Below are 14,647 nucleotides of genomic sequence, written 5' to 3' on the forward strand. Positions count from 1 at the left end.
CGGGTTCTGCTATCAAAACAGAACCAAACTGGGCTGGGACCGGCACCGTCCATGCTTTAGTTGGATCCAAGTCTGACTTTCATAACATCTGGAGGAGTTGCTTACGCAGCTCCTGGGAGACGCGTTTCTTAAAATAAACCCTTAAAGAAAGAGATTTAAAACGTCTTTCTGTCTGGAGCGAGACTCCTTGCTTTGATTTGATCCGTCAGTTCGGTTCTGGTGGTTCTGGAACCAAATCAGACCCACTCCTCTCCTTACTCACCAGATCTCTGCTTTTAAAAAGTTTGGACATTTTTTCAGTTTTGAGCTTCCAAACACAATAATCTCACCTCAAGCTGCTCTTTTTCTGGCTAAAATACAAAAACTTTACATCATTTGTACAAATTGGACCAGGAGTTATGATTATTATACAGTTTTAACTATTTTAACCTGAAGCATAAAAGCATTTACATTATTTTATGTGACCAGGCGTCTTGATGTGTTTTCAGGAGTTTATTAAGGCTGAGTTGGAAAAAGTTACTAAATGCTAAAAAGTAACAAACTCTGACTGTGCCGTCACAGTTTCCTGTGTAGAGATGTGAGTCATTCATGTATGTAACAGTTCATGTATCCTGGGATCGAAGGTGTAAAATCTTTTCTTTGCTTTTCCTTGTTGTCGTTTTTCACACATCCAGGGATCAACCGACCGTAAAACAGGTCAAGCTGTCAGTTTCAGTTTCAAGCATCTGGCTTACAGAGGCGTGTTAATCTTCACGAGCGCAGACAGAGCGTCTGCATGCTGTTGCATCTGAATTAGTTGTTGTGATATTTGAGCATAAGTTCTGTAAATGTCAGTGACTCGCTGCATCACACTGTGTGCTGCAGTGTTAAAGGCTCTGACAGGCAAACCTAATCCAGATTATCATCCTAATTTATTTGTAATCTATTACTTTTTTATCAGCAGCTAATTTTAGATGTAATCCCAGTAACTAATTTTTACTGTCAGTTCCTGTTTATTCCAGTTTTGATCAGATAATTTTATTTTATTACATTACATTTTGTCAGTGCGTCCAATCTGCTGCAGTCTGTTTTAGTGTTTTTACATTCTACATGCTCTGTTTCTACACTGCAGAACTTCGTTTCCTCTGTGCAGCAGCTCATGTGGTGAAATGAGTTTAGCTTCGTTTTCACATTTGTAAAGTCACTTTGTGGTCCAGTTTGAAAACAGTAAACTTTCAGTTCAGTAAACTTGCTTTATGATCTGCTGAGAGGTTCATGTTGTCAGGAAACCTGTGAAAACCAGAGAAGAAACATTGAAACGCCCGTCAGCGTCGTCAGTGAAACCAGGCGGCGCATCAAGAGCCTGAAATGTAGGAACGTCTGCGGTGACTTCACCGTGTTCATCATGAAACCCCGTCCGTTTCGTCTGTTTGTCCGTCAGGTTTTGCTCCTCCATCTGGTCTTCATTTCCCTCTCTGGCTCGGCTCAGGCGGATCTGATGTTTAATGAATCTGCAGCTCCGCCACCGTCAGCAGCGACTGACGCCTCTCTGTAAACACAGAGCTGCTCTACGGTCCCCTCCATTAATCTGATCCCTTATGAAAAGAGCAGCCAGTGTTCCTCTGGGTCGGCCCGACCGCATCTCTCCATTTATCAGTGTCACTGCTGGATCAAACATGAAACACGAAACTGAGATTTTTCTAAGTAAAACATTGTTCAAATACCAGAGACTTAACCGAGTTTGACAAGCTGGATGAAAGAGAAGAGAAATTTAAGATTCATCCTCCATCAGCATTAATCAGCATCACAGAAACGAACCATAAGAGTTTTACTGCAGCCACCATCAGGTTTAATTTACACAGCAGCCATTTTGGATTTGCTGTTTGGAGTTCGTAAGGAACGTCCAGATCAAATTTTGGATTTTGAATAGGACTGTCAGAAACACGTCAAACTTTAAAAAGTGGATGTGAAGTTCCTGGTTTTACCTGAGTCAGACATGACTCTCATGTCTGAGAGTCATGGAGCCATCAGGGGGAAAAGTTTCTGTCCAGCTGAAGTCACAGTTAACTGGACAGAACCGGTACCAGTACAGGCCCACATCAGGGTCCAACCGGCGGTAACTCACCACGTGAAGGTCAGACCGAGGCTTTCTGCTCTGGTGAACGCTCAGGGAACACAGAGGCTTCATGGCTGCATGTTGAACAAACGGGCCTTTCCTGACATGTGGATTCAGGTTCAGGGAAGCAGAACCTGAAAGCGACTCGGATCATCATTACAGTTAAAGCAACAGAAAATGTTTGACACTTTTCTGCAACATTTAACAAAATGTCACTCTGTCAGGAGCGAACGGACAGCAGAGTTTGTTCAGCAGCGTGATTCACTCTGGAAAATGATCAGCTTGTAAAAATCCTTTAACTGACGTTCATATTTAAGGAACTCATAGCAGCCAGTTTGTTTATCCAGCAAACCTTCCTGCTGTACAGTGAATCAGCTACGTCTTGCATTTTTCTAAATATTGTCAGATTTATTTTCTCTTATAGCAGAAACTTCAAGGATACTTTAAAGAGCAAAATTACACAATAGAAAACTAAATTTAAACCTTTTTCAGACGAATATTTAAAATCTGGTCTGATTTTCCTTCAGTTTTATTTCTCTGAGGCTGTTAAGGAAAGTATTTGCAGCCGAGTCGGGGAGCAGGTGTGAAGTGAGATCAATTCATAAGAACCAGCGATGCTGTTTGCTGCCATCAACGTGCATCACTGTGTGTGTTGGCAGTTTGATTGGGTAATAAAAATGAATAAAATGTGTAATTTATTCATCATGGAGTATAATCCATGATCCTGATTTTAAACCTGCATTTAACTCTCATCATTTCAGTCAAACTGTGAATCGGATCCAGGCTGAAAGGATCCAGAATACAAACACCAGTGATGATGACTTCTAATTACCAGATATTTCTTTGCGTGTTTTTGCTAATTACTACCAAATAGGATTTAAAATCCTTTGTTTGCTAAAATATTTGCTCAGACTCCGCCCCTCAGAGACCAACTGTCACCTGTTTCTACTTCCTGCAGAGGAAACGCGTCTCGGCTTTGTCCCTTTGACTCTGTCACCTGAGACGCCGCGCTGTGTTTGCATGCAGCTCTGCCTGAGTTGTGATCCATTGTGCAGCGGTGCAGACCCCCCCCGCGGTCTGGGCCTGTGTCTGTCATGTAAATACTCAACGTTCATTCCAGTGGATTTGCATCTGGGCTGAATGTAGGTCAGTCGGCCATGATGGAGCCGGACCAATTCTGGCTTCATGTTCGCTCATAGTTTTCATTTCAAAACGAGGAAATAAAAGTGCATAAAAATTACACTCACCTGCTGTTTTACACATGAAACTATGTGTTTATGCATTTTTATTATTTACTGTGAAAGGAATGAAACAACGCAGAAGAAAAAAAAGTGTTTATGTTCAGCTTCTCCATTTAGTGTGAGATGGTAGACTGATGAATGCATCTACATATAACTCAGTTTAAATGAGTAACACAGGTGAAGTTTAGACTGCTATGTTTCTTATTTTCATTATAAAACAAACCAGGATGGTGACGGCTGCAAAATAACAGTCTGAAAGTTCATGGCAACATTGTTGTCCTTCTGCAATAAAATCAACATTTTCCTTGCAGTTTTCTCACAGTTTAAGTTGGTAATCCTTAGAGAAAGAAAAAAGTTTCATAATTGTGAGTCAATCGGGCTGCTGTGGTGGCGCAGGGGAAAGCACAACCCATGCATCAAGGCCTCATGCTGGTGGTCGCAGGTTCAATTCCCAGCCTGGTGACACCTGCCACATGTCCTCCCCCTCTCTCATTACCCTCATCAGAACCAGATGATCTAGACTGTGACCACCAGGTGAGAGACTTTTATCTCCCAGAGGAGTTTATCAGGAAGGTTTCCTCTGCAGCAGCAGCAGATCCGTTCATCCTGCATCTGCAGCTCCTGCTGCCTCACCAGTTGGAGCTGTGGGTGGATGCATGCAGAGTTTAGTCTGTATCCTTGTCATTAGTTGGTCTTTGGAAAACAGACACCAGCAGACAGATGCTGCTGCTTCTGTCCTGAGGAAACTTTGAAGTGTTTCCAGTCGGTTCTTCCTGGAACCATAAAAACCAGAACAAAGCAGTTTGATCTTGTAGGAGGAGGACTCAGGAAACTGAAGGAATGAACTCCATTAAAGGAATGAAATATTAATACTGAGCAGAAAACCTCTGTCTCTGGGTGTGTAAGCTAATGGCCAACACTGCAGAGCGAGGAAGCTAACAGCCAGTCTGTCTGTCTGTGTGTCTCAGACGGTTTCGGGTCTCAGAACGTCGAGCTGTTTGACCTCAGAGAGCTCAGATGTTCTCCAGATCAAAATGTCCCACCTGCTTTTCCTACGTAACACGTTTCTTCTTCTTTTCCTTGAGGCATCGATTGATTCTCCCTGCCTTAATCTGTTGTCATGGGAACAGTGTGCTCTTAGTGCTGCAATGAGATTTTCACTCAGTCCAGGTTGCATCATAGAAAACGTCCTAAATCTGATCAGAATCTAGTAAAATGTCCCCGTTAACAATAACAAGATAAAAACTGTTTACTTGGAGAAAACTCACCAGTTTCATTCTAGTTAAACCGTTTATATCTGTGTTTTTATGGCCAACACTGCAGAGCGAGGAAGCTAACAGCCAGTCTGCCTGCCTGCCTGCCTGTCTGTATCTGCTAATGTAAAAAAGGTTTAGTGACTGGCAGGTGAGCCTCCACCTCCAGGGTTTAACTCCGTCCATCATCCAACTTCACCAGATTCTCTTCCCCAGCTGAACAGAAGCAATAAATGGATTTCAGACTCTGGTTTCCACTGCAGAAACGAAACGTTTCCCTCATGTTTTCTGCCAGATTTTCTGTTTTTAGTGTCTGACCTGAGCAGCGTCTTCCATGTGTCTGATGTTTCTACGCTCAGCACTGTCCCATCCAGAGTGTTCAGCTCATGCTTGTCCTTTCTGCTGTGTTTGGTCTCCATGCTGTTTTCCTCTGATGTTCTCCTAGAAACAAGCAGAGTCTTCTCAGAACAGCTGCTTCTGGTTGGGTTGGTTCTGCTGCTGCAGCGTTTCAGAGCATTATCCAGCCGTTTCCTCATGCAGATGTTTGCTTTTTCTTATTCCTCTTAGTCACCGCCGCAGCACCGACGCTGCAGCCAAGACATATTTTGGCTTCACAAGCTTCTATTTCAGCAGTTTGGTTCGTTTTGCTTTGAAGTCTGAAATGTGACGCTGGTTTGGAGCAATCTACTGCTGCAGAGGTTTGGGGAAAGAAAAGCAAAAGGTCACAAACGTCTGAACGTTGGTCGCTCAGGCTTTGTGCAGAACCTCAGAGTTCCTAGATTTACGTTTTCATAAGCTGGGAAAGCCTGGGACAATCCTTCCTCCAGCTTCAAACATTTTATAAAACTTTTGTAAATTAAAGCCTTGAACATTTTCACACCCTGATTTCCAGTCATTCCTCAGCTGCATGTTGCCTGTCTTCACCGCTCCTCTCTCCTTGTGGCTCCTCAGACGTACATCGGCTCCATCCTGGCCGCGGTGAACCCGTACCAGCCGCTGCCCGGCCTGTACGACCGGCCCACCATCGAGCTCTACAGCCGCCACCACCTCGGCGAAATCTCTCCACACATCTTCGCCGTGGCCAGTGACTGCTACCGCTCGCTGTGGAGGAGGCAGCAGAACCAGTGCGTCCTGATCAGGTGGGTCTGCTCCGCTGAATCACCGAGACTCAGAAAAACAAATACATAAAAGCTGAGAATCATTTTGGATTGTTTAATTGGAACCTTAATCAAACTGTCACATAAAGACAGTTGCAAAGTCGGCCTTCTATCATTTCCAGGTTTAGAGGGCTGATGTCTCAGCATCAGAGAAACTCATCCATGTTTTTATCTTTAGTCACATTCATTACTGCAACAGCGTCTTCACAGCTCTGCCTGAAAACTCCACCTGCTGGAGTTCTGACTAAAACCAGGAAGCTGGAGCACATCACCAGTTTTCACTGAGATAACAGACCTTAAGCTGCTGCTGGTAGTTTATAAATCACTGAACAGATTAAAGATCTGCTGCTGTTGGATCAAAACTTCAGAAAACTGCAAAACAGCCAAAACACGGAGCTCCTTTAAGTCCTGGTCAGACCTGCCTTTGACTATCAGTAACTTTGATCAATATATTTGATATTTACGATGATTTTGATGACTACATGATGTTTTATGGCATCTGACCTGTTGCTGAAATCTGCTACACAAATAAACGTAACTTGATCTGAGTGAAGATAAATCTGTTCATTTTTAGTAAAATTGCCTCTTCAGATTTTTTTTTTTATATAAATAAAACTTTTGTCCACCAAACCTCACCTGGCATCTCTAACAGCTAATCCTTGTTCCCTGGCAGCTCGGTCCAGCTGTGTGGTCTCTGCTACGCCAGCGTTCAGTAAAAACTGCAACAAACAGCTGTAATTTTCCCAAAATACGTATGATTATATAAAAGTGTGCATAAAAGCAGGCTGTGGCGTCGTAAGCCTGTCCCTCCACCAGACGTTTGTCCGTTTGGTGGGAGGAAGTCGATGCGTCGGCTGCAGCCCCTTTCGGGTGACTGCAGATGATTTATTTCAGCTTGTTTAGGCGGGAAGTCGTGTTATTGTCGCTCATTTTGGCTGGAGCTGAAACGCTGCAGAGGGTTGGTGAGTCTCAGCCTTTTGCTGGAGGCGAGAGTCCAGCAGTTTTCTGACAATTAGCTGCCGTTGAGTTGAAAGCCGGCCGTTTCATCGGATAATCAGACGCATGTGGCGCCTTTAAAATCAACCTAAACACGTTTTACAACCTATAAAGTTAACAGCTGCTTCGGTTTCTGCGTAACGAATTAATAAAATACTCACACAAAAAGATGCAAAATAACATAAGTTGTAAGTTTGTTATTTTTAGAAACGGCAGCTCGACAGAACAATTCAATAAATCAGAATATTATTCAATATTCTGTTTATGGATTACACACAAATGGATGTTTGCCTTTATTTCTGTTAATTACGGTGATTTTCCACTTAGTTAATGAAAACAGAACATTAAACTTGGAATATTAGAAGAAACCAGTAAAAAACTTTAATTACAGAAACGTGGTTTTAATGAAAAGTTTAATACGTCATAAAAGTTTCTTATTTTCAAAAAGTTATTTTAATCTGACAAACGAGACTCAACTGGAGGTTTAATTTATTGAATATGATTCCAAAAGTAATTTATGAGAAATAAAAATATTAGTATGAATGTAAACAAGATAAATTTCTAAGAAAAATGAAATAAATAACCACTAACTTCATAATCAAAACATACAGGCCCTTAGAAACGAACCCATAGAAAATGTTTTCTTCACACATTAAATGATAAAAGGATGTTTTTTTAATATGTTTATTACAGAAATCACCATTTGTAGGACATTATCAGCATCACATTTAAGTGTTTAATGTTTTTAATAGTTTTGACTCGTCAAACGTTGATATTTGTCCTGGACGTCTGGAATCGTCTGTGAGGCTGAAGCTGATGGACGCAGCGTCTCAGATCAGATAAAAGCCATAAGAACCTTTTAACTTCAGTAAACTCAGTGGAGGTGTCATTATGTCTGGATCTTTGTGAATGAAGGACTCAGTGCCGCGGGTCAAAGATGTATTTTAATGGAAAGTTTGTTTTGATCGTCTTCAACCTGGTAACAGTTAAACCCAGTGAACTGCTGTCCGGTGAGTGAGGCGCTCTGAAGGCTCTGAAGTCTCTCCTCACATGTTCCCTCCGTCGTCTGCTGGTGTAATTTGCCTCCGTCCTTCTGTTCAGGGAGCAGAAAGGCCTTTTGTGTGGCAGGATGTCGGTCAGAGGCAGGAATAAGCGCCGTGGCGCGGCAGAGCGGGCGTAAACACAAACACGTCCCACTGCTGCACAAAGCTGCGTCTCTGTCTGCAGATCTGCTTTGTGTTCCTTCACGTCTCACTGATTCCTCTGACTTTTATTGCTACAACAAAGCTTCAGCTTTTCAGGAAGGAAATCATTATTTCCTATGGATTTAACACGTTTTAGACTCATTTTACAGGCCTGGGGTTTATAAAACTATCAGTGCACCTCAGAATGTGACCTGAAGAGGAAGGAAGGCGTTTGGTTGTGTTTTTGTTCCATGACAGCAGAGCGGTGAGGTCGGCCCCGAAGAAGAACCACAGACCGCAGCCGTGACCTTTTACTGTAGTTTCAGCTAAAACACAACCTGGAGGTTTACTGTCTGCTAAAACAGAGCAAATGTCACCCTGAGCTTTCCAAGGCACGCACTGTAAAACCCCTCATTAACCCTTTAGTCCACTCACTTCAATGCAAAATATGTTTTACATGTTTTATGCATGGAATGTTAACAGCTAATTTGCTAAATGGATAATCAGAAAAAAATATTTCTGTGATGCCCTTTAATAAAAATAAATGTGAAGTAACTGAAGTGGGCCGCAGACGGAGCCCTGGAGAACCCCACAGACACCTGACAAGATTTCATATAAATTACCAATAATAACAAACAGCTGACAAACTTTTCTGGCTAAGAGATTGAAAATCTTATATAATTTTGTACAATCAGAGATAAATTGAACCATGTGCTGCAAATAACTTAAATATATCAACTTTAAATACCTGCTTATGGCACTGACATTAAATATAAGACTAGATTAATTTCCATTGTTGTTTTTAATACTTTGATTTGATGTAGCAAACATGTAAGCAGAACATTCGATGAATGTGTTTCCAGTTGTTCAGTGGATGTAAACTTATCAGTCTGTGTTTGGATCTCGGCCTCTGATGTCCTTTGACCCAAACGTGTGTCCTGGTAAAACACTCGACTTTAAATGTGGAGCTGTTGACCGGGTTTTCATCTTTATGCTCAACAACATGTTAAAGTGGCGGCTGCACCACAGGAGCTGCATGGACGCAGTTTGTTTTGTTTGCCAGTTTCGGTGCATCTTCTGGTCGAACTAAAAGTGGAGATCTGGACCTGTTGAATTCATCCCGGCGGTAAAAACAGAAACTTTCTGGAGCTTCAGTCGGTCTGTAAATGATGGATGTGTGAAGCTGAGAATAATTGCAGGGCGGAGCAGAAAGAGCCTGAGGGTTTCTGCCTGGCAAGGAGGTCCGACTTCTGACTGAGTCTGTGGAGGATTTAACTAGGCTCCTCCAGCAGCTGGCAGTCAGAGAGCAGCATCAGGTTCATGGTTTAAACAGTGAGAATAAAATAAAGAGGCTGAACGACCAGAGGGAACGCAGCTGCATCGGCGCAGACGCTCCACATGTGGAGTCAAAACAAACAGAAAACTTAAGTCCTGATTAAATTCAACACAGGTTTTGTAAAAGCCAACTAGGAAAACAAAACGGATATCTAAAAAATAATTATAAGATCATTACAAACTAATAATTTACCAATTTATAAGATATTAAAAAGTAAATATAATAAAACTAAATAGAAAAAACATAGAAGTATATAAATATATTAACATAATAAAAAAAGGGAAATAAATCATTAAAAAATAAAAGTATCAATAGATGAATTGATTAGGTGGATTTAACTAAAGCAACATAAATGTCTGTTTACTCGTCTTTACTCTCCGTCTGTCTGTCCAAACGTTTGTCCTGTTGGACATCGTTTCCTCCTTGGTTCTGAAAATCTGTCCAGCTGCAGTTTTCCAAACGGCTCTGTGGTTCTGGTTGGTTCTGTTGGAACCAACCAGAACCACAGTACCACGCAGCAGCTTGCTGTGTGTTACTGTGGTTCTGGTTGGTTCTGTCGGAACCAACAGCAGCATGCTGTGTGGTACTGTGCAGCTCGGATCGCGACCTGAACCCTGGTGGCTTTGCTGTTGGTTTAACGGTTTCTGTCAGCCTGGCAGTCGTTTTGCCTCCAGAGTCATTTGAACAGAGTTCTGCACAGCTGCTCCAGAACCGGAACCGGTTCCGGTGATCACTGACCCTCAGAAACGTGTCTGCTGATGGCGGGCCAGGAAAATCCGGAATGGACCCCCATAAAAGGTGGAACATGCCGGGTCGCCCCCCGTACAGAGGAAGAGGAGCTATAAATCTGCAGGCTGGCACTTCCAGCCGGCAGGAAGCCTTCCCTTCGGATTTAGGGATTGTTGGTAATCAGATCCAGGCGAATGAAACGGGAGCTGGTGTAAAAGAAGAGGAGGAGGAGGATGAAGAAACCAGCTCTAACATGAGACCATCTGCTCATTAAAGCTCATGAATGCCAGTCTGCGTTTCCACTAATGCGGTACCTACCTGCAACCAACCACACTGCTTTAATGTGCGAGTCCTGGGGAGAGTTTATTGCACACTTAAGCAAAAAGCCATTCTCAACACAACATTTCTTGGAAATCCTTCAAAAAATCACTAAACACAGCAAAGGCTATTTTTTTCTAGCTAATTGAGCAATAAACAGCAGATTCAGACTCTGAGGTACATTTTTACAGCAGCAGGTCCTGGCTCAGCTGAACAGAACCAAACCGGCCTGGTGAAGGACAGCTTCTCCCTCTTTGGTGAAAAAGATCCAAATTGAACTTTTCAGAACCTTCAGGAGAAACTGAGGCGCCACATCTGCCGACACGGCGCCTTCGCCTCCCAGAGCCTGTGGTGGGTGAACTGGGCTGATCCCCGGAGCCGGTCCAACATCTGGCTGAGGGACTGAAACCAGGACAGCGGCAGCACCCCGAGCGTTTAGCATCAGGCTGTTGGGTCAGATCCCGTTTGCTTAAAGGACTGGTGTGGGTCCTGCAGGTTTTCCTGGACTGGAGATCGGACCTTCTCATCAGAACCAAAGCTTCATTTAATCTCTGTTTTACCAAACGTCAACACCAGAACAGCTGGGAAGCTTTCATACAAACCGAGCTTCGGTTTTAGAGAGAAGAAGATATTCAAACTTATCTTCCTAAATCTTTGAACATTTAGGATCTTTTATCATTTCCCTCTAATTTGTCCATTTGGTGCTGGAATAAATAGACGGTTTTCTATATTAAGGAATATTTCTCCTACATCTACGGTTGCTTTAGTCACATTTAAATTCACACACTATTAAGGAGTCAGTTTTGGTATTTTAAACTCAACTTCCTGTTTGGCCTCCAGTGTTTTATAAACTTTAAAGTCTCCGTTTGGCGTTTTGACAGGCCTGGTTCTGTTCATCCTCTGGGTTCAGCTCAAAACTTCATGAAAAACTGAGAAATCAGATATTCAGTTGGGAAAGTCTCAAGCAAATCCAGGCACTTTAAAAAGTTAACAGTCAAAGAAACAAACCCAAGTGATATCTATTGTAGTTCTGACTTTAAAAGTCAAAGGCTTGTCAACAAACCTGGTCTCAAAATCCAATATGGCTACCAGACGTACAAAACGCAACAAAAAACTTTATGTCTACAGTTTTTCTTTTTCACATTGAATTGTCCTAATCCAATCCTCCACAAACTGTACAACAAAACATAATTCTGTTTAATATGTGAAATACAGAAGAAATACATTATTAGCTTGTTTTGCTAGTTAGCCTGTTCAGTGAGAACAACGATCAGCAAATCCCACATGGTTTCCAAACCCTGTTTCTTTATGTGTTTGTGCAAAGACTGTAGAAAAACAAGTTTACAGGAACTTTACCACTTCACTTTAAAAACGACGTCCTGTTCCTTACTGCCCAGAAATGGTGCTTCCTGCTGGGTTTGAGATGGTCAGAACCGAGTTCAGACCCGCTCCGTCTGAAATGAGTCGGCAGCAGGAATCTCCCTCAGTGAAGACGTAAGCTCAGTTTTGCTAAAGCTCTTTGCACAAAGTTCTTCAGATTAAAACGATGGATGAAACTCAATCTGCGCTGACATATGTACGCCGGATATGCAAACGGTGAGGGGGATAATTCCTCACCATGTGTTCATTGTTGCTAATTATTAGAAGACACAGACAGCCGAACCTCTGCAGGTTCATCAAATCCTCAAACAGGCTTCGGTTACAGCCTGTTGGAAAGCATCAGGATTTTATTTATTTTTAATAAGAGGAACATCCTGAATCCTCATTTTAATCAGATCCAAGCTGACAGCCTCCAGTGCAGAGCTGAATGGCTGTTAGCCTGCGCAGCCGTCAGACCCAGACCGGCACTTTGTCCCTGACCTCTTGACCCCAGAGGTGGAGCGTGAGGTCAGCGCGATGGTCTCGATCCTGGTTAATTAGTCAGGCATCTGGGGTCAGGAAAGCCCAGCAGCAAACCTCTGTGAAAACATGCCTGAGAGCTTTCCTCTGGGGATCTGCTGAGATTCGGTTCTGCCTCGTTTCCACTCAGTCACAAGTTAACTGTGACTAAAGGAAGGAATGGATCAGAACAAAGGAGGCCGGACGGCGTGGAAGAGAGCGTCCCGCCGGGTTGGTTTCAGGTGCAACATGAGACGGACGGAGCGTTTTAACATGCACTCATAACTTCTTACCACAAGTTTGACCTCTTAGTAAGAATGAAGTTTTTGTGCTGCAGTGTCCTTGTTGTGTAAGTTCACTTTGTACAACATTCATTTCCATCATCTAATTATGTATAGGGCAGTAGTTATACATTCAAATCCAAACTCCCAGATTTAATAAAGGTTTAATAAGGTAGAAGTTTCTGTAAAGGTCTTAAACTCTGTGATGGTTTATGGCGTCATCCATCACAGTAATAAAAGCTTTAGTGTCTTTTACTTGGAATCTAATTTATATCTGATTCACTTTCTTTGCTCACATAAAGGCTGTATTAATAATGCAGGCTCCCAAAGTGAACTCCTCAAATGTTTGTTTGTTTTTTTGTTATTTCTCTGAATAGTTTGGAATGAAGTTCAGCTGCTGTCAGACACTTAATGCATTAAGATGAAACCTTCATTTAAAACACTGAATTATTCTGCAACACAGGCTGCGTTCACACTGCAGCCTGAAGTGACCCAATTCCGATTTTTTTGGCGTAATGTGACCTGTATCCGATCTTTTCATGGCAGTGTGAACAGCACAGGTCGGATTCTTTTTCGACTGTGACCCATATCCGATACGTGTCCGATTCAAATGCGACCTAACGTCCAGGTCGCCTTCATCTGAACTGAACGTCACTGATTCTCAACAAATCTCACTATTCTGCTCCCTGATACGCGCAAGTGGGAAGAAAAACAACAACCATGACGGAATATATGAGGATTAAGTTGTTAATATGCTGCTCCGGTTGGACAACAACTTCAAATATGTAAGCTAAGCTCCACCGTTAGCCTCCATGTTTACTTCCACAAACACTGAGCACTTCTTCTTTTTATGGCATTTGACAGAACACTGAGAACGCTGACGCTATGGCGCCCTCTAGTGCGCATGCGGGACACTTTCAGGTCGTTTGCCCGTTCAGACTGCAGGTCAGACTGAGTGTGAACGGCCCGGCAAAAGAATCGGAATTGCCAAAAAATAGGAATTGAGTCACTTCAGGCTGCAGTGTGAACGCACCCAAAGTCTCCACTAAACTGCCTGATCAGGATTTGCAGAAAATATTTGTGTTTGAAGGAGTGACTGTTATTCTAAAACTGAAAGAAGTCAAATTTAAACAAAAATAAGACAACTTGTAAAATACCAATAATTTATGAAGACTGAATTGTTTTCTCTCATATATAAGAACTGGCTGCAGTCAGCCAAGTTTAATTGTGTGTTTTATTTTATTTTATTTTATTTTATGGGTTTTTTGTTTATAAGGGGAAGAAAAATAGAAAATAAGAAATGTCCAAAAATCCAAATGTAAAAAACTGAACCGAATTGAATTGGATCCCACCCAAACCTCCTACATCCGGAGAAAACCTGCCTTGTTCTCTCTGATCCAAGTAGAAAACATTGTTTCTGAAATGTTTCCAAGTAAAACCTGCATTTTATAAAACTGTTTAATACAATCACTGGAAATTATTCTCCTTTAAAAATGTTCATGCAAAATGTTGTAACAGACTTCCATCTCTGTTTATTGTTTTGATATTATGTTTGATCATGTTTTTGGAAATTAGGCAATGAATGCATAAAATAGGCCAACATTAGCTAATTAAAGTGAACCAACTGATTATTATTGATTATTTTATTCAGAAGTAAATAAAAAGACTCGACACCCTAACTGACTTCCTGTTGAATCAAACTTTAGAGTGAAGTCAGGCCAGGCGTTTTGTTTCTGTGGCGTTCTGGAAGCTGCTGATGGATCATTAATGGTTGGGAAGGTGAGCGAAGGCCTGTTGTGAAGGTCTTTGTGAGCTGAATGGAGCTGGTTGTGGGACAGGAAGCCAGCTGGGCTGCAGCCTCTTTAGGTCTTGGCTCTGTGTGTAAACAGTTTCTGTTTGTGTTTTGTTGCCTGCGTCTGAGCAACCAGGAAGTTGCTCCCTAAATCTGAACAGAGGGTCGGATGCAGCCCGCCTCCCGCAGAGGGGCAGAGCGGGCTTTAGCTGTGCATGCAAGAAGTAATTTAATCTTAATCTCCTTTGTTGCCTAACAAGCTGGTGTTTTATCTCAGTAAGATCATTTCACTGTTTTCTTGTCAAACACTTTTCTTTCCCTATATAACACCGTTCTCACTTTCAGTCACGACTCGACTCAGTTTCTGAGAAACTCTTTCAGTGGACG

The 14,647-nt window shown here is 42.3% G+C and overlaps 1 protein-coding gene across 1 annotated transcript in view; it reads left to right on the plus strand.

Moving 5' to 3' along the window:
• Window positions 1–14,647, plus strand: part of myo10 (myosin X) — a 108,824-nt gene that overhangs the window by 45,162 nt on the left and 49,015 nt on the right. Inside the window, exon 4 of the mRNA XM_014990273.2 lies at window positions 5,541–5,728. Coding sequence (XP_014845759.2) covers window positions 5,541–5,728 — 188 coding nt within the window. The remainder of the gene's footprint in view (window positions 1–5,540; window positions 5,729–14,647) is intronic.

The sequence above is a fragment of the Poecilia mexicana genome, unplaced genomic scaffold, assembly GCF_051168715.1.
Source record: "Poecilia mexicana isolate PSO_F unplaced genomic scaffold, ASM5116871v1 scaffold_17, whole genome shotgun sequence".
Lineage (NCBI taxonomy): Eukaryota > Metazoa > Chordata > Actinopteri > Cyprinodontiformes > Poeciliidae > Poecilia > Poecilia mexicana.